The 26,982-nt window shown below is 39.4% G+C and overlaps 2 protein-coding genes across 4 annotated transcripts in view; both read right to left on the bottom strand.

The window, feature by feature from the left end:
* Positions 1-574, bottom strand: part of LOC114246476 (lysosomal proton-coupled steroid conjugate and bile acid symporter SLC46A3) — a 36,234-nt gene extending 35,660 nt beyond the window's left edge. For both annotated transcript variants that reach the window (XM_028179012.2, XM_028179013.2), the window contains exon 1: positions 285-574. The gene's annotated coding sequence lies outside the window, so the exon portion shown is untranslated. The remainder of the gene's footprint in view (positions 1-284) is intronic.
* An 8,773-nt stretch (positions 575-9,347) lies between these two features.
* LOC114246475 (angiotensin-converting enzyme) lies at positions 9,348-23,909 on the bottom strand. Of its 2 annotated transcripts, none has more exons than XM_028179011.2 (11): positions 22,986-23,909; positions 21,253-21,666; positions 20,985-21,146; positions 20,007-20,109; positions 18,170-18,505; positions 17,116-17,359; positions 15,231-15,364; positions 14,795-15,032; positions 12,380-12,478; positions 10,772-10,894; positions 9,348-9,862 (listed from the first exon to the last, which is right to left on the bottom strand). In XM_028179011.2, exons 2-11 carry the CDS (start codon positions 21,592-21,594, stop codon positions 9,490-9,492), a joined length of 2,154 nt encoding a protein of 717 aa, XP_028034812.2. In that variant the 5' UTR covers positions 21,595-21,666; positions 22,986-23,909; the 3' UTR covers positions 9,348-9,489. The 2 variants fall into 2 exon arrangements, with proteins under 2 accessions (XP_028034812.2, XP_028034811.2); XM_028179010.2 differs by having other exon boundaries at positions 22,990-23,909.
* Between the last annotated feature and the right edge of the window lie 3,073 nt (positions 23,910-26,982).

Below are 26,982 nucleotides of genomic sequence, written 5' to 3'. Positions count from 1 at the left end.
TAATTTAAAAGAACTAGACGACCTCACAATTATAAAATTAATTTCTATAATTGATTACAGTAAAATTATTACAGATACAGAGATATAATTACAGATTTAAATTAATTCTGCTCGCCAAAAATACAAACTAGATCTGTAAATTCGTAAAAAAAAGTATTTTTTGTAAAACAATGCGCTTCTGATGTCGGCTAATAATAGAGCTCTCGTAATGAAATATAACTGCAAAAATAAGTTTATCTAGTATCTTGTTTTTTTTTAAATACATTAAAAATCGCTAAACTTACCGTTTAAGCTAATAAATAAACTTTCACAATCGGCTTTTTTCACTTCACTACTGCTTCATTAGATCATTGATAATGCGTTTACGTAATTTTTAAAGATCGTAGTTTTGATTAACAAATTTATAATCCATCAAGGAATTTTTAGAAGTGTTGCTTTTTTTTTTTGTATCTCTTTTGTATGCAAATTCGTTTCGATCTATCTCGCGGCCGCTGTCCTGACTACGCGTTCGTTGCAAACGCTCACGGCTAGGTGATTGCAGTTAGTTCGCACTGGCTCACATTCATAACTATTTCGACAAGTCGGTTACTAGCGGATGTCCAGAGACGCGGACGTCGTCGTGTCAATAGCTCATCGCATGAACTCGACCACACTAGAGAGTTAATGTAGCATTATGAACTGAGTAAGTGAGGTCGCTGATTTTTATGTTCCACAAATTTCAGTATTAAAAATTAATTCGATGAATCTTCTATATATATAAAAACGAATTCCTGTTCGTTAGTCTCGCTAAAACTCGAGAACGGCTTGACCGATTTGGCTAATTTTGGTCTTGAATTATTTGTGGAAGTCCAGAGAAGGCTTAAAAGGTAAATAAATATAAAATGCTCGAAATTAAATAAAAATGAAAATGTTGTTTTCCCTTTGATGTGTACTCCGTCGGACGGATTCCTTTTGTTTGTTTTAAGTTTATTTTATACAAAAGCTTAGGTCTTTTATTTATCGATTGAGGCACTACGAAGTCTGCGGGGTCAGCTAGTTGATTATAAAAATGGTAAATATTTTTTCTTCTTGCACTTAGTCCACATTTCGCTGCATATCCTCTAATCATGCAGTATAGGGATTTGGCATGAGTTTTTCAACCTGCCGCGTGCCTGACGTCAAATCTTCTTGGGGTATATCTTCAGTACATTCGTGATATCAGTAGAGAATTACTCTGTTCCTTCTTTTGATGTTTCTTTTACTTCAATCGTTTTTGGTTCTTTGATTTGCATTTTATTATTATATAACCTAAAATTTAAATTTTGAATACCAAGAATATAAAAAAAATGTATTTGTTTTTTAGGTTCTCAATTCGAAACTCATTCATATTCACTACCAATACTCAAATATGTATTAAGTCATGTTAGATGGGAAGATCAGGTTAGATCACTATTACAGATGGACACTGAGGGGTCAGTGTTTTGTTTAGGATCGACAGGAAACTATTGAACTTCCGTATACACGAAAGAAAGGAGAAGGAAAGCGGAGTTTGAAGTTTGAGTGAAGTCCAGCATTACTAAAATTCCCTACCGCAAAATTTCCGTGCCCCGCGTCCTGGTATCAAGTGAGACAGAAAATAAACGAAAGAAGCGATTTTAAGTACTACAATAGAGTCTCAAGTTAACTACACACACAGTTTTAACGTTGGCAACGACTTAGCTCTGCCTCTGGCATTGCTGACGTCCACGGGCGACGGTAACCACTCACTGATGGTGGGCCGTTTGCTCGTCTCCCTACAAGGGCAACAAAAAATAAAAATAATTAAGACAACCATCAAATATCCTCCGAACCAAACACAGTAAGTATTATCGTAAAAAAATTGTTTAACTAAAGCGTCACTTATCTTTGGACATAATTTAATGTACACCACATTACCACTTCATTATTCTCGTAATCTAAAGTGCATAGCTCTGAGCGATTGTTCTTCGGAGCAAATATACATATATATTCTTTTTTTAATCCTAACAAAGGGATTGACACTAATTAATGACTATTGTTATTACGATTATCACAGATGGAAATTGCCAATGATCTAGTTACGTGATATGAAAACGAATGAAAATAAATCGTTTTCAAGCGAAACAGCAACAGCGCTTGTCCGCATGTATCCGCTTTGCATGACATCAATCAATCGGGAAAGTCACCGTAAAAAAACTTGTTTCGTCACTTTGTTTACGAAAAATTACATTTCTAGGTTTAAAAAAAATATTATAGACTAATTAATTATTATTGTCAACAGAAGAATGTTTTTGAAATCGAAGTTAAGCGCTTTCGATACTTTAGTGACAGTAGTAATGACGCAATCGTGCAGTAAACATTTTTTCTTATCTCATTCGTTTCGTAATTTTTCTACTGCCTTTTAATTAGCTGCAGTGGACAGCCGAGTTTATAATAGTCCAGGTGATGTAAAGAGGTTAACAGTGAAATAGATAAAAAACAACAAGAAAACTCTTTTCTTTCGTTAAAATATTAGCATACTAACCGTTATATCTAGTAGCATAGGTATTCAGGAAGGTAATAAGATTGAGAGAAATTATATATTCTGAAAGTTAAATTAACAACAACTGTGAAACTTAACACATTTTTGAATTATGTATTTTTTTGTGTGTATCTTAAATTTAATTCCACATTTTGTTCACTTAGATAAGCTTAATTTAAATGTAAGCCACGTTTTTTTCAACAATACGTCGCAAATACACGTTTTGTACAATACAAAAATTTCGTTAGTGGTACGTAATTTAATATAAATCCAAAAAAGAACGTTAAACGGGATTGATGATTGATTGAAACTGCAGAAATATAAAAACGAATTATTTCATTAATTACTAAGAATATTGCTTACCCAAACACCAGATAACAAAGGCTCCTCAGAAATCAAAAATTTACTCGATGTTACACGTATTGGCAATGGCAGAGAAATATCACATATAAATCGCATACAAAAATTAAATAGTTAATATGCCTTTACATATTTGAGAAGCATTACGCTTCTCCCCCCTTCTGCACCCCTTCTTCAAACCAAGTTTGAGCAGAATCCTCAACGGCATACAGCTGCTTAGCTGTCTCGCGAGAATTACTAATGCAAATACCTATATGGCTAAAAAAAAACAAGTTACATAAAAAACAATCTAAGCCGTATTAACTGAATGAGCTCCCCTCCACGGTGTTTCCCGAGCGCTATGACATGTCCTTCTTTAAAAGTGGCTTGTGGAGAGTATTAAGCGGTAGGCAGCGGCTTGGCTCCTCCCCTGGCACTGCTGAAGTCCATGGGCGACGGTAACCACCACTCACCATCAGGTGGGTCGTATGCTCGTCTGCCTGCAAGGGCAATAAAAAAAAACCGAGCTCTTTATCATTATATGTATATTACATTACATTAATATTTCGTTTCATGTAAGTCATATTCGTTCATAGGTTGAAAGAGGTACGTGAATTCCACAATTTTTTTTTTTAATTACTACTGAGATCGGCAGACAAATTCGCGCCATGTCTGTAACGATAAACATAGACAGAACAATATGTCGCCTACCTTGAGACAATGACATATGGTCGAATTACTGGTGGTAGGACCTCTTGTGAGTCCGCGCGGGCAGGTACCACCACCCTGCCTATTTCTGCTCTGAAGCAGTACTACGTTTCGGTTTGAAAGGCGGGGCAGCCGTTGTAACTATACTTGAGACCTTAAAACTGATATCTTAAGGTGGGTGGCGCATTTACGTCGTAGATGTCTATGGGTTCCAGTAACCACTTAGCACCAGGTGGGCTGTGAACTCGTCTACCCATCTAAGCAATAAAAAAATTTTTTTTCTTCAGATGTCTAATTTTTCAAAGCGAAATGTTAGTATCTACTAGGGTAGAGAATACAATACATTCTAATACACGTAATTATACTTTATAAGCGTTGGTTTTGCAGAACAAGACCCGTTGTTGGTCATATTTATGAAATAAGGTACGTACACAATTAATTACAATTATATTTAATTGAGAAAGTTGGTACCTAGCCGAGTATTCGGACCAGATTCGTGCATTTATAGATACTCATTGAATCTTAAACATTGAATTGCAAATACGTATTACGTATCCACTGTATAATGACACAACTTATTATTTTGATATCCTTGTACTTGACCTCATCAAAGCATAGTTTCATTGTGTGCGCTCGCCTTTTGTATAGTGAAAGTAACGGAAGTTCAAAACCCATAAATTCATAATCGTACAATGTGTACTTCTATCGTAGTATGACCTGATTCTATCTATAATTGGACGAACGAACGCAGTCTTCCGACATTAGATAAGATGTGATTAAAAAACTCAGTTCGACGCAAAATTGTTTTTTTTTTTTGGTTGAGGGGTGGACGAGCTCACAGCCCACCTGTTGTTAAGTGGTTACTAGAGCCCATAGATGTTTACGACGTAAATGCGCCACCCACCTTGAGATATAAGTTCTAAGGTCATATATAGTTACAACAGCTGCCCCACCCTTCAAACCGAAAACGCATTACTGCTTCACGACAGAAATAAGCAGGGTGGTGGTACCCACCCGCGCGGACTCACAAGAGGTCCTACCACCAGTAATTACCCAAATTATAATTTTGCGGGTTTCATTTTTATTACACAATGTTTTTCCTTCACCGTGGAAGTCAATCGTGAACATAATCGTGAAGTTTTTATTCCTTACGACGATCATTCATAGACTTCAGAAATATTAGTGTCACAGACAACGCCTACATCTTGGAGCCGTTTTCAAACCTCGTTTAAAGAAAGTCATGTCATACCACTCTGGAAAAATCGACGAGTGTATTAAATTGCGAAGCCGAAGGGTACATAGCAAAAAAAAATCCCCCAACTTTTTTTTAAGTACTACTAGAAGAACTCCGGTAGTATTTATATTATGATGTCTCTGGTTTCTGTCGCCATCCGAAGCTATATGCTTAACGTGACCATTGATTATTTTTGTCAAAGTGGGACATCTGCGGAATTATATAATAAAAAAAAGTATTTAGTGTCAAGTTTTTTTTTTTTATTGCCCTTGTAGGCATACGAGCATACGGCCCACCTGATGGTGAGTGGTTACCGTCGCCCATGGACTTCAGCAATGCCAGGGGCAGAGCCAAGCCGCTGCCTACCGCAAGTATGTAGTGTCAAAGTATTTTCTTATAGAAATAGAATAGCACTAAACAAAATAGTTAGTACTCTGTAATAGTCTCTCCTCTTTTGTTAAATTAGCTCATTTAAACAATTCTAGCTCTATGTTGAATTGAAAAATAAATTTATCGTTTGGTCTGTTTGCAAAAGCGGAACTACGTCGGCCTCACTGGGGACAGCGGGACAGAATGCCCGAAAGCGGGTCTGTCCCGCCCAAATCGGGACGTATGGTCAGATTATATATGTTGCTTACTATAATCCCCGTTAACATGCATGCAATGTTAGTAATTGCTGCATGTTTTACTCTGGATCCTGGAGGCGAAGGCACTCGCTGCTGATGACTAGTTGCGTGTAAACCTCCGCGCCTGGTGTATCTGGTCTGTGCACTAGCATCTATGGAGCTGCCCAGGCCTGACTTTGGTCTGAACTACCTATTCTATAGTCCAGCTAATCTTTTAGTCGGCATCCGGACTGTCGAAGCTATTCGCCCAGTCCTCAGGGACTAGGAAACGACGCCTAAGCTTTCGACTAGTTTTTTTATTGCTTAGATGGGTGGACGAACTCACAGCCCACCTGGTGTTAAGTGGTCACTGGAGCCCATAGACATCTACAACGTAAATGCGCCACCCACCTTGAGATATAAGTTCTAAGGTCTCAAGTATAGTTACAACGGCTGCCCCGCCCTTCAAACCGAAATGCATTACTGCTTCACGGCAGAAATAGGCAGGGTGGTGATACCTACCCGAGCGGACTCTCAAGAGGTCCTACCACCAGTAAAATCCTAGGTACGGCTGGAGAGCACGTACATCGGATCGGACTGTGGATGCAACTTGAAACGGGACTCCGTTTCACAAATCGTAATCTGCGAACGGAATATTTCGATCGAGGAAGTGTTTCGCAACAAAACGTGAAGATGCTTTTTTTTTAAAATGAAATCGTGATCCGTTAATTGAAATGAATGTAACCATTGAACGGAGTTCTCTAGTGAGCTTGACTTGTAGGCCGTGACATATACGCGAAGTCGTGTTTTAGTTACATTCAGATCACATGTGCTTTGTGCTGCAATTTTACTAATGAATGTCAGTGCAAGGTAAGTTGATAAACTGAACAGTTTTATTTTTACGAATTTTTTTATCTCCGATTATTATTACTAAGCTTCTTTTTAACATTTTTTTTCTACCTAAGCTTTGAGCCTTGAGATGCTATTTCATCTTAACCTTAACTAGTAGGTGAGCTCATGGGGCTCAAACCTGACGACGTTGCTAACACGAACCCTAGCAAGAGCCGTGCTTCGCAGAATCTACCACCGGATCGGAAACGCGACCAACTGAGAAGATCCGGTGAGAAACTCAGTGGGCTGTGTCTGAGGGTTAATTTACTCGTCGAGCCCACAAAACCAGTTACAATACAAGTAAACAAAATTTATGACGTTTATGAAGTAATACAAGTCGCTATAACAAAAAACACAAGTGATTGGTAACAAGGACCTTTTTGAATTTGTTGAAAGAATAATTATAATTATTTTGCGTGAAATGACTTTAATAGTACAGCGACTGTTTACTTGTGTTGATTGGTAGCAATCTTAAATGAGCCTTGAAGACTAACCTTCAATTGACGGATCTGTCTGCATTTCAGTAATGCACAAAATCACTTACGCTTTGAAAAACAAAACTTACGAAGGATATATTATCGGAGTGTCAGTTTAAATGAACCTTGTATTTTTTACAATTAACTACAACAACTAACAATTACTACCCGTTTTTTTTTTCTTGAAATAAAGTAAGTATATCTATATCTATCTATCTTCTTATATATTTATTGCCCTTGTAGGCAGTCGAGCATACGGCCCACCTGATGGTGAGTGGTTACCGTCGCCCATGGACTTCAGCAATGCCAGGGGCAGAGCCAAGCCGCTGCCTACCGTTTAATACTCTCCACAAGCCTCGTTTGAAGAAGGACATGTCATAGCAATGAATTGCTGTTCGTTAGTCTCGCTAAAACTCGAGAACGGCTGGACCAATTTGGCTAATTTTGGGTTTGAATTACTTGTGGAAGTCCAGAGAAGGTTTAAAAGGTAGATAAATATGATAATGCTCGGAATTAAATAAAAATAACAATTTTGTTTTTCCTTTGATGTGTCCCCCGTCGGATAGATTCCTTTTGTTTGTTTTAAGTTTATTTTATACAAAAGTTTAGGTCTTTTATTTATCGATTGAGGCACTACCAAGTCTGCCGGGTCAGCTAGCTTAAAATAAAATTGAATAGCCTTTATCTTATGGTGTTAGCTGGAAAGCATAAGGTAGGAAGATTCGACAAGTCATGGCTCCGAAATATCACAGAGAAACCAGTCCAGGTTTCGAGTTTATCGTAGATACTGACTAAACAAGATGTTTAAATAAACCTCCGACTTCCAGTAAGAAATTTAAAGAGAAGACCTAATAGCAATTATCAAATATACATAAAACGACAATTAAATAATATTAACATACGCCAATACGACATTGAAACATAATCTATTTATCTAAACACACAATTGTCGTGATTTTGTCAATGATCTTCGAGGAAGTGTCGAACCATTAATGCGAACCTCGCGTAACCGGCGTGTACAGGCTAATGGATTAACCGCAATAATAATATCTAACATCACATAGTACTATTATCTATTCAGATCGTCGACAACAAACGCGATTTTGTCATCTAAATATCGTTTGGAACTATAAAAAAAATTTACTTCGGAAAATATGTGAAATTAAACGGCTTAATGGGTAAGTGGTGGTAATCTGATGTGCTCTGGTCGAGCTTATAATGCAATCATACTGAAATTAAAAAACTGCATGCAAGTATCAATCTTTCGAAGCAATTACATATCTAACAACAAAGGGTGGGGCAGCCGTTGTAACTATTCTGAGACCTTACAACTTATATCTCAAGGTGGGTGGCGCATTTACGTTGTAGATGTCTATGGGCTCCAGTAACCACTTAACACCAGGTGGGCTGTGAGCTCGTCCACCAATCTAAGCAATAAAAAAAAAAAAATATATGTTCACGAACAACTTCTCCCATGAAGAAATAACATCGTGTATTAATAAAAATTCACGCAAAATTTATAAATTTGCGAAATCGGTCCTGATTGGGCGTATTATGAGCTTCGTGTGTCTCACTGGGTCCATATACGTCCACAATAGACTACATGCACAATTCTACCTATATAGTTCTGCCGTGAATCGTCATGCTTTTCAGTTCTAAGGGTAGGTTATACAATACGAATTACGCTTCGATCACATGTGTCAAGATAACTGGCAATATTAGCGCGAGCCATGACCCTTTCTTATCGCGTTAGGTCGATATGCCTGCGCCAACAGAATGTAGCTAAATACATCAAAAAATAACAAACAGAATGAATCAGCACGCCGTCTAGGACAGGTGGAATGCCGCATAATGGAGTGATTGGATAGGACAGGCATGGAATAGGCATGAGAATTTTCCTCTGCGACAGTTCCTTAATAATTGAAGAATCTAGATTAGAGTAATTTCACTGAAATGCAGCTTATAAAGGACAGGTGGGCGAGCAAACGGTACAAAGCAAACGGTAAGCAAACGGTGTACGATTTGTAATGCGATGTAAAGGGTGTTAACTGCCCTTTATAAATAAAACAAATTAGTTCCAATTTTACTCCGTATATTGTCACAAGTGTCTGACGTGTCGGGTCTGACTATATCAAGCGATGTACAAAACCGCATGCGCTACTCAGCTGTGTCCCTACAGGCACAGCCAGGAGGGAGTATACAGCCTATTATTCCCGCGAAATATCTATTTTCAAATTGGGATCCGAACGATATATCTGAATATGGGCGTTATATTAATAACACAATGTCTATGACGGTATGCAGTTATTTTAACGGTAGGCAGCGGCTTGGCTCTGCCCCTGGCATTGCTGACGTCCATAAGCGCCGTAACCACTCACCATCAGGTGGACCATATGATCGTCTGCTTATATGGCTAAAAAAAATTATAAATAACTATGGCATCCACGTGCATTATGTCTGCACAATATAAAATATCCAAAATTTTCATCAAAATTATTAATCTATAATCACACAAAAGTCTAGTAAAAAAAACAGCAAACTAAGAAACGGGAAGTGTTTTCAAATTAAGAACAACATTTCAAAATTAATAACATTTATTTTAACATAATTACAATATCAGTCAATCACTATCGAACTTTTGCAGTACTAAATCATTAATATACTCAATAACAATATATCTATTTAATTTTAACATTATTCGTGGCTAATAGATCCGCGTCAAACTTTATCTTCGACAATACCTTCTATATCATTTGTTTTACTTTGAGGTACCTCATTGGTAACTATATCAAGAGAACCGTTCTTAGTTAGACCACAAAATGAACGCATTTTTCTTCCAAGATCATGTTTCTTAGCACAGTACAATACAATAATAAGCACTGTTAGAAACACAACTATAGCTCCCACTACTATCGGAGCACTTTTATCCATATCTTCTACTACTGCAGCTAAACGTAAGTTTTCTTTTCTTAAAAAATCTTCAAGAATCGAAAAGTATTCTAGGATTCCTTCGGTCGATAATTGTCTTTCCCCGGTCATTGTTTCGAGCACAGTTTTCCAATCTTCACTTGCGCCCAGTGCCATGCCATTGCTGGTAGGAAACATTATTTTACTATTACTTCTGGCCTTGTGTCCTTAATAAGTTAAATTAATGCACTAAAACTCAGTACTGCTGTATTGATTTAGAGGTCTAACATTTACAGAATGTGATTGTCACTTATTTCAGGGTTTTGTTATATAGTAATAATCTGAGTCATTTTAATTTTTAAATATCTTTAGTAATTAACTCACGAATGTGAACAAGTAGATTGCTATTGCAATACACTGCAAAAAGGTTGACGTTAAAGTCATAATGACATTATCTTTTACACTAAAGGAAATCATAACAAAAAACAAGAGTAAATCAAATACAGCTTGTTTATACAACAGTACAAAACAAATATCACTTTGTTAAATAGCATTCGCGTCGATTGCAATATTTTTTGTCTTCACAGACGTCTACTATCAACAAGAAGCTGTATTACTAAATGATTTGCACAGGTATTGAACTACAATCCCAACAACTAAAGTTTAAATCTAAGCTTTTAAATAACATTTCACGAATTTCAGTCCTTGATTACCTAATTTTTGTAAAGTTTGACTTTACTGTTTAAGGTATTTAAACATGTTAGTGACGATTGTTTTATAATCTTATCCATATAGGGTCAGAATCCTGTGTTAATTGATGTCCATACACAGCAGAAATTCAATGCTACACTACTTACATAGACGTTTTCCCTTAAAATTATCTGGCGATACACTAAGACATTGAGAACAAAATAACAATTTACTTAATTTTACCTTTCCTTTAATGTCACGGGATATAAATATATGATATGATTTAAATACAGAATTTATTCATAAATTTAAGTAGGTACTATACGAACCAAATTGGATGAACAATTATTCATGGCTCTTATTAAGATTCAAAAGAGTGTTTTCATATTTCCTGTGTCCTCACCTTAACAATTTTCCTACTTCCTTATGTCCGTACAAAGAGCATTCATGGAGTGGTCCCGTGTGGTTCACTTTTTTGCAGAGAGAGAACAAAATTTGAAATTCCAGAACGTGAGATATTAGGTACCTGTGTAAAATTAACAAAACCACGTGTAAAGAAAACCAACTGAGAGTTCATAGTAATACTCTAACGAGTAATATGTTACTAATCGATACACCATAGGTATCGGTTAGTAACATATTACTGATTGTTACTAACCGATACCTATGGTATATGATTGGGAAAGGCTGTCGGAGACATAATATGAAGCTTCTATTTCTATAACGTTAGTGCCTCCGCACTTTTCGAGATTTTATGTCGAATTCTCAACTGTATTAAATAGGGGGCCTTAAAATCGGAACGCATGAATGTTTCATGGCAGTAAACATAATAATAATTCCTACCCTCGCTCACAGTAATCCGTACCAATTGTAAAAAGGCTTTATTTCTGCCGTGAAGCAGTAATACGTTTCGGTTTTAAGGACGGGGCAGCCGTTGGAACTATACTGAGACCTTAGAACTTATATCTCAAGGTGGGTGGCGCATTTACGTTGTAGATATCTATGGGCTCCAGTAGCCACTTAACACCAGGTGGGCTGTGAGCTCGTCCACCCATCTAAGCAATAAAAAAAAAAAAAGTGTGTGTGTCCGCTCCGACGCACGACTGGAGTTTACTGGATATAAAAAATTAAACGAAACAATACGAGAAATAGTTCTATATTACGACAACACGATACACTACAGATTATTAACAAATTAACGAGACACAAAACAAACGACTAACAAATATATGAAAATACAATAATGAGAGAAACGCGCGATCAGTACGAGGCTTTGTGGCGGACTGCCGGCGCAGCAGCCCGGCGCGCATTTCGTGTGACATGCGCATAACGCATTTCGTGTGACATGCTAGTACGATTTTGGTCCCCATAATTTTCATACCCCGGGCCTATATATGTAAATCGATTCTAAAGGAGTAAACTCCAAAAAGACCCCAATTCTGGTCCCCGTACAAAATCACACGAATGCGGCGAGGCAGAAATTAGTAGGGTAATGCGGCCTTCCGTGCGGGCTTTCGGTATGCCTTTCCATCGCCAAAGTATGGCTACTTAGGGACCAGGTCCACACGAATTTAGGAAGGAAAAGACATCACAGTGTGGATCCTAAATCCAAGATGTTGAAATCTATGTGTTCCAGTAACTGCTTGAAATCAGATGAGTTTTGAATTAACCGGTCTGTCATTACATAAAATCCTCAAAAACGAAAGACAGGCACTGGTAATAAAATACAAATGTTTTCAACAGTGTACTTAGTGCGAGTTTTTTTACGTGCTTGATAGCGTAAAAGTTTACTAAAAATTTGTTTGCCTACGTGTGCCGCTAGGGGCGCTGTTCCAACTGCATACAAGTTCGAGTTAACTTTTACGCTATCGAGAACGTTAAAAAACTCGCACTAAACACACAGATCATATATAGGTACACAGTTAATAAAATTTAATAAAAACAATATTATACCTTCCTCCGCCATAAAGTCATTGAATCGCCTAATGTAAAGCTTAAATTTTTTACTCACGTGATGTATTGAACATGTGACACAACGTGATATTTGGCGGCAGGGTCCAAATCGCTTTCGTTCCTCAACACCGGAGGTGACACGCCTGTCTCTTTTGTCCTGAAATGTGGTATAAGTTTTTATGATGTATATACATATTTTTACAAAGACCGATTTTTTAATAATAACAAATAAATAAATAAATATTTACTAACAATCACGCCACGTTAACTGGTCCCGTGATAAGTTCGTATGTAAGATTTTTATTATACACATACATATATTTAATATACATCCATAACCCTGGAAAAGACACTTATATTTATCATACAAATATCTTCCCTTGGCGGGATTCGAACCCGCGACCCCCTTGTGTAGTGACCATGTCACTTACCACTACACCAGACGGCCGATTTGGATCTTTGATACATTGTAATAAATAAAGGCTCTGTCAATGACAAAGAATCTAACGAGCTTTGTATTTTTTGTAACTGTGTCGTGAAGCAAGATTATGCTGAATTCGTATTCACAACATTAACTTTACTAATGTCCTCTTCACCTACATTTTTAAGTATTCGTGACCTTATGAATAAAACAGCTGGTGTAGATTGGCTAATTTAACTATTTGTACTTGTAGCAAACACGTTTTCACGGTGAAGAAATGTCATCTTGTTATAAATATTAACTAGGAAAATTACAATATTTGGATACAGTTTTAAAGCCTTTTGAAAGATTCGTTTTAGCCGTTATTTCATTGCAATAGAGGCTTAATTCATCAAAGTAATTACATTTAATTTAGCAATAATAGTTTGACTAGAATAATTAAAAAAAAAAAAATTTGACTCGTCTTTGTAACTTAAAAGATATAAATTTTAATATCCACAACTATTCTATCCATAATACGGAGCACCATCGCGTAGAAACGTAATGTTAACACGCTTATAAAAACTAAATTGATTAAAAACGTATGTAAACGCAATGGCAGTCATAGTTGAAGAATATCACAAGGTTCAAAAACAACAATAACAGTTCATGGAGCTTAAATCAGTACTCAGCTATATAATGATAATAAATTTATATAACACCAAAAAAAAGTGAGAATATCGATTATGTATTTAAATGATTGTGTACGCTAGTTTTTATCTTACAAATTTTGAAAATCAATTTAGTATGTTTGCTTATTTGTGATCTATGCATATTTTTATCATTGTAGCTTTCAATCCAATTTTCATGAAATAAGTGCTTTTCGTTCGCACTATATCACTATGAAATCTATATTATCGTTAAAGTACAAGTGGATCGTGGCCAGATGTAAAATCTATATATTAATACGTGAAGCAAAAACTTTGCATCCCTTTTTACAAAAATTGCGCCTACGGAGGAGTATGAAATTTTCCACACTTATAGAGAGTATAGAGAAGAAGTGCACAATGTCAATATATTTTTAAAATAATGCATAAAAGATACATTAAATCAATAAAGAAAACATTACACACACTACATACCGTTTATTTGACGCACACACGCATGCAAACTATTTATTGTCAAACTTTTGTTCTTGACGTCTGTTGTCAAATTAAGAATAGAATATTGTTTGTCTTTGATAATATTTTTTATAGTGTAGTCTTGGCGAAATTTGTGATTATAGAAATATAAAATACAATCATAATAGTGTACAAACTTACAATTCCAATTAATTATAGTCGAATTTCGACTACTGCGGGACCTCTAGTAGTATTAATTATGTCCACGACTCGCAGAAACCATAAAAACTACTTATTGTGTATATAAAATTTTTATGTTAAATACAAAAATAACAAAATTTGAGACAAATTTTGTCACAACGTAACAAATTTGTTGTAAATACCGCTATAAAAGAGATTCTACATCAATTAATACGGCAGTAAGAATTACAGGAAACAAAAAAATACCACGAGTTAAAACTTGAGTCTGAGACTTAAGTCATAAGACTTGAGCCCGACGTCTCGCATGAATGCAAGAATATTTCATATCAGAAATAAATAGGGTAACCTGTACATTCTCAATAATTCTAAAAAGTATCCCCGCTTCCTTCCTAGGGTTTTCTTAGGATTGAAACTTCAAACGTAGCTTAGTATCGCTTAATATTAATATTACTGATGGTAGGACCTCTTGTGAGTCCGCACGGGTAGGTACCACCACCCTGCCTATTTCTGCCGTGAAGCAGCAATGCGTTTCGGTTTAAAGGATGGGGCAGCCGTTGTAACTATACTGACACCTTAGAGCATATCTCAAGGTGGGTGGCGCATTTACGTTGTAGATGTCTATGGGCTCCAGTAACCACTTAACACCAGGTGGGCTGTGAGATCGTTCACCCCTCTAAGCAATAAAAAAAGTATCGGAATCACTAGGAACGTTAAACGTATTAATAAATAAATAAAAGCAAAATAAAATTACCGTAGATCCCACCAGTGTGCATTCCAGTTTTCCAAACTACTATTCCCGAATATATCCCACCTCCATGTATCCAAAACATACGCGTACGCCATTAGAGGTATTTTCTCTAGAGCCAGCCAGAGAAGATGGTTTATTGTAACCTCTCGGCCAGTTGATGCCTTCACTAAGTTCAAGGTCTTTAGATGGTCCGGCAAGGTTAACTGCACCGCAACGATGTCCGAGATTGCATCGTGAAACGCTATTATAAAACTAAATTTAGCATGACTCTTTGAATAAACATGATTTTTAAAACGGTTGGTTAGATAATGTCTACATTCGAGGTTCAAATTACATATTTAATTGGCTGGGAAACCAGCAAGTATCCACATTTATTTTAGATATCAAAATACTTTCTATTCCAATAGTGAAATGAATTAAAATCCTTAAATATCGATACCTGGATTCGGTCCGTCTCTATACAAAGGCGATAAATCCTTGTAATGCTTAAAGTACTGAACATGACCCAGAAGTCTTGCCGCTTGCGATAAGGCCACCTCTACATCTGTGATTTTATCACCGCACCATTTAATCCTGCAAGTTTAAAAGGACAAAGTTTATACTAATTCAAAACGTCCTAATTCTTATATTACATTGGGACACGTGTAAGATATTTGAAAAACGAATAACTTATTATCCTACTCAACTGTCTTTACATAAGGTAAACAGGATCTTATTCTTTCGTCTCGGACCTCAGTCGGAAGTCGCAGCACTTTTTTTTTTATTGCCCTTGTAAGCCGACGAGCGTACGGCCCACCTGATGGTAAGTGATTACCGTCGCCCATGGACTTCAGCAATGCCAGGGGCAGAGCCAAGCCGCTGCCTACCGTTAAGCACTTTTTTTTTTATTGCTTAGATGAGTGGACGAGCTCACAGCCCACCTGGTCTGGTTACTGGAGCCCGTAGACATTCACAACGTAAATGCGCCACCCACCTTGAGATACAAGTTCTAAGGTCTCAAGTACAGTTACATGTAAAGCGCCATTATATTTAAAGAATTGGTACCAGCCTGCGGACTTTGAACATGACATATTAGCATCGTGTGATCTCAAACAAAGGATCGAGTATTTAGTCGCCCTAGTTAATACTTAAAAATACTCCACGGGACGTGTTAAGCGACTTATGTACGATAGCAAATGCTCAGTTTTTGGGGTCGGAGAAAGACAATAGCTTTCCGAAAAATACAATACAATTGTGTACTTTTAGATCTAGAATTTACGATTTAGTTAAAGGCCGATATGCCTGATAGAAATTAATTCGCTTGAATTATTATTTTTCTTTTAAATTTCAGTTCATTTTTATACATTAGAATACATTAGTTTACTATAAACTAAGTTTATATTAATTATGTAGCCTGAATATTTTCACATTGAATACATTTCTCCTCATTTACTATTCTCACTGACCAGTACATATTTAGTTTGGATGAAAATTCCTCAAAAAGGATAACCTTGCCAATTTAAATATCATTTACATGTATTTTTTTTTTACAAGAAGCTCTATTACTTCTAACAAATATTTTATTGTCGTATCGTCGTTGATACGATTCTATATTTACGGTTTAATCTTGTGCTCGTTCTTATAACCAAATTACTCAATACAAATTATATTATGTTCATTTCTAATTAACACTTTTATGTTATTGAGGTACTTAAGAAATAAATTAACTCTCTTTTTATTTAATGTTAAATGTGATACAAGCTGGAGGATTTTATAGATTTATTTTTCGCCGAATGATCAAAATTCAACAATAATCACTAGTAACAAACTCAAGATCTAGATTCTTTATGAATACATATTTTGTGGCTTTGTCGGGATTACATTTGGAAAATAAAATGAACCTAAAAATATATGTATTAACCCATAAATGTATACACATCTAAATGGGTTGACAAACAAAGACAACATTTTGCTTATTATTATCATTATTGCAGCCCATTGTCAATTTCTCATTGATATATAGAGTTATGTACCTATATCATTGAAATATAGCCAACAAGCTGTTCGGCTTCAGTAATACGACTCCTTGTTCTTTTACTACCTACCTATCTACCGTCAGTATTTCAAATATCTTCACGTTAATTACCTAACTTTATCCACAATATCTATCTTTTCTTTGTTATTCTGCCTTAATTGCCATTGCGATTTCCATCTCATTCGACATGGGATATCAGTCACATCGTAGATCCGTAACCATGTCTTAGGATCGATTGCTATCAAATAAGTAAATAGTTACTATTACTATTACTGTAACTATTTACTTAAAACATCAAAATGCAACTCACTTGTAATTAACACCGTCGCACATGTCGTGACTCGAAGGCAGGCAATTGGCTGAAGGAACGCCATCACTGATATCCTTATAAGAGTCATTTGCGGAGTCAAAGCCCAATGATTGATGAAATAAATCAACGGCGTCGAACAAATCTTTAGATTTCAAACCTTGAGTGAACGTTTTGTGTCGATAGTGTTTCGGATACGCTATGACTTTTGGATAAATCGCCTGCCATTCTTGTGCCCATAGGTTTCCTAAAACAGGCTGATAGCTTAAAAAAAAATTAACCCACAGACTCAGCCCACTGAGTTTCTCGCCGGTTGGAGCACCGAGAGTTAACCTACAAGCTAGGGTAACGCTGATATAGCATCTCTAGGGTATCAGCAAAAAAGCTTAAAATATTCACGTTCTTTTTATATGCTGTATATTGAAATAATATCTCATCACCATCATCATCATCTCAGCCTGTCTACTGTCCACTGCTGAACATAGGCCAACTGATGTCCAGTGCGGCCGGTCCGTTGCCACCTGCATCCAACGTGACCCAGCAATTTTCACTAGGTCATCGGTTCATCTAGTAGGTGGCCGTCCCACACTGCCTTTGCCAGTACGTGGTCTCCACTCGAGGATCTTTCTGCCCCATCGGCCGTCCGATCTTCGCGTCCGTGTGGTGACGGAGTAAGAATACAATGTGTTACCACCCCTATACTATCCGTCCCAGGGAGTCGTAAGAACCGACTATAGGAATATGCACAAGACATCAGTGCAAGAGAAGGAAAACTCGAAATTAAACCCTGTACCAACCCGTCTAGCCGGCGTGGTACAGTAGGCTAAATACCTCCATGAAACTATTCATGTTTGGCCTGGTCTCTCTGTTACTAAACAGAGAGACCAGGCCCCTAGTCCCCGGCGGCCCCGCTATTCCCGTCTACGGTAGCGGTCACGGTAACGTCGGGGTAGGAGGTGCTAAGAAATAATATCTGTCTTGTGCTTATTACTAAACGAGAGAAATGCTATTCAATTTGATCAGGCACAATGAAATGTATATTGAAATCGAAACATACCTAATAGATGTGCCGGTATACAATTAGTATCACTTTTAATGTCCTCAGGATAATAAGATTTCAGCTTTAATCTCACATAGTCGCGTATGAGGTTATACAACGGTTTCATTTCATTCCAAATCCTTTTCACAGTTTCAACGAAATCATCGTCATCGTAAGAAAGTCGCCACATTTCACCTGCGTCACTGAAATTCTCAGATTTCGCTACTGCATTCATTCTCGTAACGTAGTCTTTAAATATTGGACGAATCTTTCGGCCTGTCATGTCGCGAAAAGCTTTCCAGTAATATGCCAATTCTTTGGAATCATTACTCGTTTTGAATATTGCAATGACATCTGAAACGTAAAAAATAAAATTTTATTTATTTTTTCATTACTCAGATCGGTAAACAGCCCCATTGAAATTCACAACGTAAATGCCGTCACCCATCTTGAGACAGTTCTAAGTTCAGTTTTAGCGGTATAACAGCTGCCCCAATCTTCACACCGAAACTCATACTCCTTCATGGTAGAAATAGGCAGAGTTACGGTATCTACTAGGATTGACTTACAAGACGCCCAGCCACCAGTAATTACGCAAATTATAATTTGCAAGTTAAATACGTATTTCATTACAAAAATTGGCACCTGCTTGCGGGATTCGAACACCGCTGCATCGCTTGATACGAATGCACCGGGTGTCGTATCCTATAGGCTACGATGATTTCAAAATGCTATCTAAACTCTTTCTAAATCATAACAAAAAATATTTGATTACTTAGTACGCGATGGTGTGAGATTCGAAAGATCGCAAAATGAACAAAACACCTCCGAGATTAAACTGGAAAGGTACTTTAATCCACAACTACTAAAATATATTTTTTTTATTTTCATACAAGACAATCAAACATACTACATACTTTAATAGAAATGTAAGTGGGTACAAGTTTGTGAATTACCTGTATGCTTATTGCGAGTTTTTTAATTTCTCGATCACGTAAACATTAACTCAAATTTGTATGGAGTTGGAACAGCGCCCCTACGTTTGCCTCTAGGCATTACGCTACTTTTACGTGATCTAGAAGTTAAAAAATTCGCACTAAGTATGTACTTTGTTAATATGATTACGTTGCGTGCCGTTATCTATCTGTTAAGAATCTAGCTTTTAAAGTTTTTACTCAGTCCTTTACTCTGGATTGAAAAGAAATGTAGCTGCTGATCTAATGCAACTAAGACTACGATAAAATGTTAAAAGCGTCTAGTATATAAAACGCGCCACCTATCGAGTCAAAATGTGAAAATAAATACAAATCTATCCAAAGTTCACCCTTTTAGGCAAGAGAAGCTAAGAAAGAAAAATTATTTTTACAATTTAAACGTATAAAATTAATGCAATGTACACCCCGTCTCCGGTACCTTTACTGAAATTTAATTATATGTATGTTATGGCCAATGATTTTTTATACAACAGATATGTTATCTTCATAGTAACTGACTCTTCAAATCTGATCGCGCCATATATATCTACATACCTACCGATATAGTGCACACACATGTTGACAAGTAGCATTAATGAAAAGTACAAAATATGGGATAAGCGCGTGAGTAAAAAAGATAGCTATAATTGGAACGATTGCACTTGTAATATTATTATTGCATTTGTTTAGACGCGACTAAAGACGAAACGTCCCAATTGGCCTGTTTTCGAGTCTTCACTTGACGTGCGCTTGAAACATAGCTGCTTCTTTTTACATATAAAATATCATTGGCTAATGCACAATATTTTTTTTTTTTTGTATTATCAGAATACAGTAAAGAACAAACAGAAACTACAAATAAAATGAAGAACAATACTAACCGCTCATGGATCGAATGGAATCTTCATTGTTACATGAAGTATTGTAAGCACATAACGACACGCGACTCCATATTCTTTGCATTAAGTCTATTTCTTCTCTTTGCTAAAATATCAAAGTTAGCCTTAAATTCATGAGTATTATTTTATTATTTTGTAAGATGAAGTGAAAGATGAAGAATTCCTCGTTTGATTATTTTTAACTGTATAATAAATGCGTAGGTATATCGTGCTAACTAGCTAGCCGTTGTGTCTAAGTGTATGACGAATTAACTATATAATTTTTATTGACGTGACAATCTCTTATAATTCGATGGAGTCGGCTGCACGCACGAAAAAACAGTACTCATGCGGCGTTACCTCGCTCTGAGACGTACATGTTTTCGTCAAGTATGAAGCGTTACCTCGCTCTGAGACGTACATGTTTTCGTCAAGTATGAAGTTCAGTGAAAAGTGAATGTGGTGTCAATTGTTTATAGCAACGATAATTACGATAATTGAAAAATTAAACCATTCCATCAGTATTTTCTTATGACGTTGTCACGTTCAACTACCGTCAGTAAACCGACTTTACAGAGAACCGATTTTTATTTTTATTTAAAAAAGGAAAGCAGAAGTGGCTGCCACACGAATTTAGCACCAAAAAGGGTGGTTGCCAATAATTTTTAAATATGTACAATATTTTACATATTTTTATTTCATGAATATATTTGCAGTACACTTCGTTTGGTCAGAATGTAATTTTAAGTCCTTTAAATACTGTGCCGTGAAGCGGTCATGCGGTTTGAAAGATGAGACAGCCGTTTTAGAATAATAATTGAGACTTAGGCCTAATTAATATCTTGGGGTGATATTCACGTTGTGATGTGTGTTCCACTAACTACTAAACACCAGTCGGACTCCGTCTGCAAATCTATGGCAGTAAATAAACATTTATTTTTAACGAGTTACATTAATAATAAAATGTTATTATTAGCTCACCTTGCTTTGTGGCATCTGTACGTTAGTTCCACGTTCTTTTATAATTCTAATTTTACGCTGGTAATTACGATCATTCTTAATTGTATCGTCGCTTAAATATTTTGTCTTCAAAATATTCCAGTACTGTTTCTTAATTTCGTCTTCCTCTGCAGTTATTCTAACCTAAAAATGTAATTTGCGCAGTTACGTTAATGAAACCATAAATTACGGAGCACTACTAATTGAGAGTTTCTCCATCGAGGCCAATATTACAACATTCGTTTCTCACCATTTTGTTCTTTTTAGTTTCATTGTTGATATCAGATACATAAGACCACAATGCTTTTTGGGATGTTTTGCATACTTCAAGACTTAAATTATCCATTTCGCTTAAGAATGAATCTAAACTTATATTAGATTTGTTTAATTCATCTAATTGGAGTTTGTAACTTTCGAGTTCATCTTGGTTTTTTGGAATAAAAGCATGAGGATCTAATATCGCTTTCATGGCTTCGTCTAGGAACTTTTTCTCTTTGATGTCATCCACGTCCGTTTCTAATTCATGTCCACTTTCATCGGAGACATCTAAAGTTTTATTATTTTTCGGTGTGCTCGTCTCGTCTGCTGACATATCTGATGAAGGATTTGTTTGAAACTGAACTGACACTGCCGTTGAAATTATTCCAACTAGGCAAATGAACCTCTGTAAATCAGTAAAACACTTTAGGTGTTACGACAATTTAATTTTTGTTAAAATAATTACGATGCTTCATTTCATTGTTTCATTGAGTCTCATTATAACATATGCATAGCTCAAGATGTCATTTTGGATTTTGAACTAGAGGTTCGATAGTGATAAGATTATCGAACATTACATACTATTGAACCACTAGCACCTGTTTTTTCTCGGTTGACCTATAACTCAAATCTAATTAAGTTCGGAGCTTGTTTGTATGTAAAATCCACGCGCGGGTAGGTACCACCACCCCACCTATTTCTGCCGCGAAGCAGTAATGCGTTTCGGTTTGAAGGGTGGGGCAGCCGTTGTAACTATACTTGAGACCTTAGAACTTATATCTCAAGGTGGGTGGCGCATTTACGTCGTAGATGTCTATGGGCTCCAGTAACCACTTAATACCAGGTGGGCTGTGAGCTCGTCCACCCATCTAAGCAAAAAAAATATATCTTGGAAATGTCGATGGTGATTCAGGTTTTTGGACAGATTTCTTCTCTTCTATAATGGCCAGTACCAGTGTTCTACACTTTTTCTGCTACTGCTGCTTCTGATGCATTAGCTTTGTCGTACCCTGATTAAATTATCACAACAAGAGTCAACAGATTTTGGTGTAGTGGCCACCAAGCTTAAGTTGAGAGTACCATGGAAGGCACTGATGTCTTCAGACGTTCCTCACAGGTGATAGCAACAACTCCACTAGCCCCTTAATCATTACGGCTGCTTTGATGGCAGACCAACATTGTCCCACTCGTTGCAAAGAGGATGCAAGATTAAATGGATGGATACATGAAGGTAAAGTTACAACGAATTTTACAGAAAAACAACTAACCCACGAAGAGTAGATTGATCAATACCAATCCGAAATAATAATTTAAAATTACTTCCAAGATATCTAGAGTTCGCTTGGAAAAATATAAACGTTTTTAATCGAACAATGAACACATCCTGCATATTCACGTATGAATGATGCGTTTTAGACGTAGCTCATATAAGGCGTATAAAATTTCACATAACAATTGTTTAAATATTGTTATACTTTTGTAATTACAGAGGAAACAGTCCAGTAACAAGGGAAATGTACAATTATTGTATAATGATGATTATTTGGTGTAGCCCCAAGCTCAATCAAATTATTATTTTAGAAACAATTAGATGTTTAGACGTTATTTAATTTCAAACAAGCTATTTAAATCAAGCATCGATACCTTAAAACAAACATTGGACGACTAACACGACTAACTAAATAAAGTTACAGTAAATAAATATATAAAATAAAATAAAAATACCAACAGCGACGATCATTTTGATGAACGGAAATCCACACCTGTGTTAATTTTCAATTTAAAACACATCAGCCGTAACACTTCACAGAAGCAAACACATTTTCCTCGCAATCGCTACGTGATATACCTATCGAAGCCCAAGAAGCAACTAGTGGGACGCGACAAAGCGACCCACTATTCTACTATTGCTGTTTCGTTCCCCTTTTGTTTATGAATATCGTTAAGTGTTTGATCGTTTTGTTGGATTTTCTAGATTGCAACAATCGTGTTGTGTGTTGTTTTGGTAACTGAGCTGGCTGGCTTGCACTTTGTATGCATTTTGTCCTATAGAAATGTCTTAATGTACGCGTTCGATTCTCGTGAGACCGGACGTTGTTTGTTTAAACTAAACCATATTTGATCGACATCATTCGTACGCACTTCGTATTGTTAAAATTTTATAAACTTGCAGTATTTTATTAAAATTTACATGATATATTGCTTGAAATATTACTGAATGGTGTTTTAATGTAGTTGTCAAAGGACATGACATAAAATTATCGGGTATTAGATGCGTAATGTGGTATTATGTGCACGCTCGGGTTCCACTATACTGTCTATTTTAATAGCTTCGCTTTGATGCGTGAAATAGTTGTTAGTCAATTTGGCAGCCCATTGAGTTTCTCGTCGGATCTTCTCAGTGGGACGCGTTTCCCTTCCGGTGGTAAATTCTGCGAAGCACTGCTCTTGCTAGGGCCAATGTTAGAAACACTCCCGGTTTTAGCCCCGTGAGCTCACCTACACGTCAACGTGAAGCTGAAATAGCCTCTCAAGCCTATCAGCATAGGTAGGAAAAAAAGTAAATTGGGACTTTGACCTTATATCTCAATGTGGGTTGTATTCAGGTTGTGGTGGCAATGAACATCTGTAGCCACATTTTAAGCCAAAAGAGCGGTAAGTTCGTCTGTCTAGCCAAAGCAAAAACAGAAAAGGCTTTGTGATGTCAACCTAATAGGATTTTTTTTTTTTTTTTTTGGTCAGGAGGAAATCGCAGGACTTCCGCCCTTTTCTGGGGATACTGGGCGGGGTATGTCAGAGTCGAACTGACTAAAACCTCCTGTCGCTCAACAACCAACGTCCAAACCTCGCATGAGACAGAACTCATGACAAGGCAAAGGGGGGAAAGTGAAGCGTTTAGTGCGGAGCACATCTCTCCCATCACCCTCCCCCTCGGGACGCCGGACTGGCGGTCGTCGGCGCCACGACCACCAGCCCTCTCGGTCTACATACTGTCCGAAGCCCGCCTAGATGGCGCCGGTTAGAGTGGGTTACCCTACGGAATACCCCGCTGGGCCAGAACCAGCGTGGGTCGAGGATAGCCAGCCTTCTATCACCCGGATGCTCTTGCGTAAAACGCGTGCAGAGCAGCTTGCACGTCATCTTCTTAGGCCCCCCTCGCCGGTCCCCAGACCGACATGTGAGGGGGACCCGAAACACTTAGAGGGCCAGGGCTTGGGCGACATCCGCCTCCCTGGCCCCCGCTCGACGGCGGCGGGATTGTGCGTCTCTCACGCGCCCCGCCGCCTCCTTCTGCGAGATGGTGCACTCGCAGAAGTCGAGCATCGCCTTCCACGACTCGTCGTCGCCGAGCATCGATGCCACAACACTCGGCAACGACAAGTCGGTTCCTATTTTTGCGACGAGGACACGGCGCCACCCCTCCCATGCGGGGCAGGCGACGAGCGTATGCTCTGCCGTGTCCAAGTCGCAACCACAATGGTGGCACTCTGCCGTCGGCTCGGCTGTGATTCGGTGCAGGAACTCACCGAAACAACCATGCCCAGTGAGCACCTGCGTGAGCCGGAAAGTGAGGCGTCCTCTGTGACGATTCACCCAATCCACAAGGACCGGGCGAATCGCCTCGACGGTCCTACGACCAGCCGAAGGATCAGCCAGCCGTCTGGACCATGACTCCAGCACGGACCGCCGAGATTGGGCCCTCCGCGCTCTGACCACACTGGGGCTGGGACGCACCACGCCCCGGGCACGAAGTTCAGCCCGCCACTTATAGTCAGCGGCGAGCGCCTCCGCTTCCAGAACCCAAGGCGGCGTCCCAGCCAGTACACACGCCGCCTCAAAGGAGATGGTGCGATAACCACGGATGACCCTGACCGCGATGGTGCGTTGCGGCCGTTGCAGCAGCTTCGCCACCCCCACGGCCAGGGACTGGCCCCACACGGGCGCCCCGTATAGGGCCATTGATCGCACCACCCCCGTATAGAGACGGCGCGTCACCTGGTCAGGCCCCCTGACGTTGGGCAGAAGCCGGCTTAGCGCGCCGGCCACCCCCAACAAACGAGGGACCAGGTTCTGAAAGTGAGCACGGAAGGTCCAACGACTGTCCAGAATGAGGCCGAGGTACTTCAACTGCACCCCGACCCCGATACGGACGCCTCCAACCACGATATGGGCATCGACAGGTGGCACTCTCCGGGGCCTGTGGAACCACATGGCCTCGGATTTACTGAGCGCCACGTCGAGGCCCAATCTCCTAACTTTGCCGACGACATGCGCCACCCCAGCCGTAGCAAGACGGGCAGACTCAGCAAAACTCCCCCCCGGGCCACGACCAACGTGTCGTCCGCGTAACAGATTACGCTCAGGCCCGGGAGGAGGGCACCTCTCAGCACCCAGTCATACCCGATATTCCACAAAAGGGGGCCGAGCACTGACCCCTGTGGAACACCGCGCACGACCGGGAACCGGTGCAGGATCCCACCGTGTCCAGTACACGTGACCGATCTGTCCTCTAAGTAGGAACCCACCAGCCGGCGAAGGTAGGGGGGCACTCTATGTCGTTCCAGCGCCCCCCCTATCACGGACCAGGGCAGGGTGTTAAACGCATTGGCGATATCGAGCGACACCGCCAAAGCCACCCCACCCCTGGAGACGGCCTCCTCCGAGAGGGCCCGCACGCGAATGATCGCGTCTACCGTTGAGCGGCCCTCTCGGAAGCCATACTGCTCCGCCGACAGATCGGGTCCCACCCCGACCAGATGCTGGATGATGCGGGCTGCCAGAATGCGTTCCAGCAGCTTGCCCACCTCATCCAGCAACACGATGGGACGGTACCCGGCGGCAGTATCCGCCGGGCGCCCCTCTTTTCTCAACAGCACGAGTCTGCCCGTCCTCCACGATGAAGGAAACCGTCCCGACTCGAGGCAGGAGTTGTAAAGTATCAAGAGTCGGTCCCCTAGGGCACCAAGAGCCAAGGCCCAAACCCGGCCATGGACGCCATCCGGGCCGGGTGCAGTGTCCTTCGCGCACATTTTGCGAACGGCCACACGGAGCTCCGCCCCCGTTATATGGGGCACCTCAGCAGGGACTTCGCCGTCGTAGTCCGGCGGCGCGTCCATAGCGGGAGCGACAAATCCCTCCCGCTCCTGCGGGAAAAGCACCGAGACGATGTCCCGCAGCTGCTGAGGCTGGAGACGCTCCGTGATCGGGGGGGCCCATGGGCGCATTTTATTGCGTACCATATGATAGGGCCGCCCCCACGGATCTTCATCCAGCGTCTCCAAGAGACCCTCCATGTGTTGGTTCTTGGCTCTTCTGATGGCCAGCTGCAATGCCCTCTGCGCGACGCGGAATGCGCCGTGCAGCCGGGCCTCTGCTGCCGCGAACGCAATCGGATCGTTGCGCCGCGGCAGGCGGCGGCGGCGATGCCTGGCGCACTCGCGCCTCGCCCGAACGCACTCCACGCGGAGTTGCGCAATTTCGGGCGACCACCAGTACGCCTGGCGATTAGGAAGTCGAGGGCCGATCCGGGGCATCGACGCATCACAAATGCGACGTATCGTATCCCGGAACCACCCTGCCTCACCCTCGACCTCGACCGGGTGTGGACGCATGGGCGCCCACGCCGCCACCATAGAGGCCTCCATCAGGAGCTCCTTATTCAGGCGCTTCAGTGCCCAAACCTAATAGGATAGGTATAAATTAAAAAAAAACAAAGCCTGAA

Source organism: Bombyx mandarina, chromosome 06 (assembly GCF_030267445.1).
Source record: "Bombyx mandarina strain Sakado chromosome 06, ASM3026744v2".
Taxonomy (NCBI): Eukaryota; Metazoa; Arthropoda; class Insecta; order Lepidoptera; family Bombycidae; genus Bombyx; species Bombyx mandarina.
This window is presented reverse-complemented; position numbering and strand designations above follow the sequence as displayed.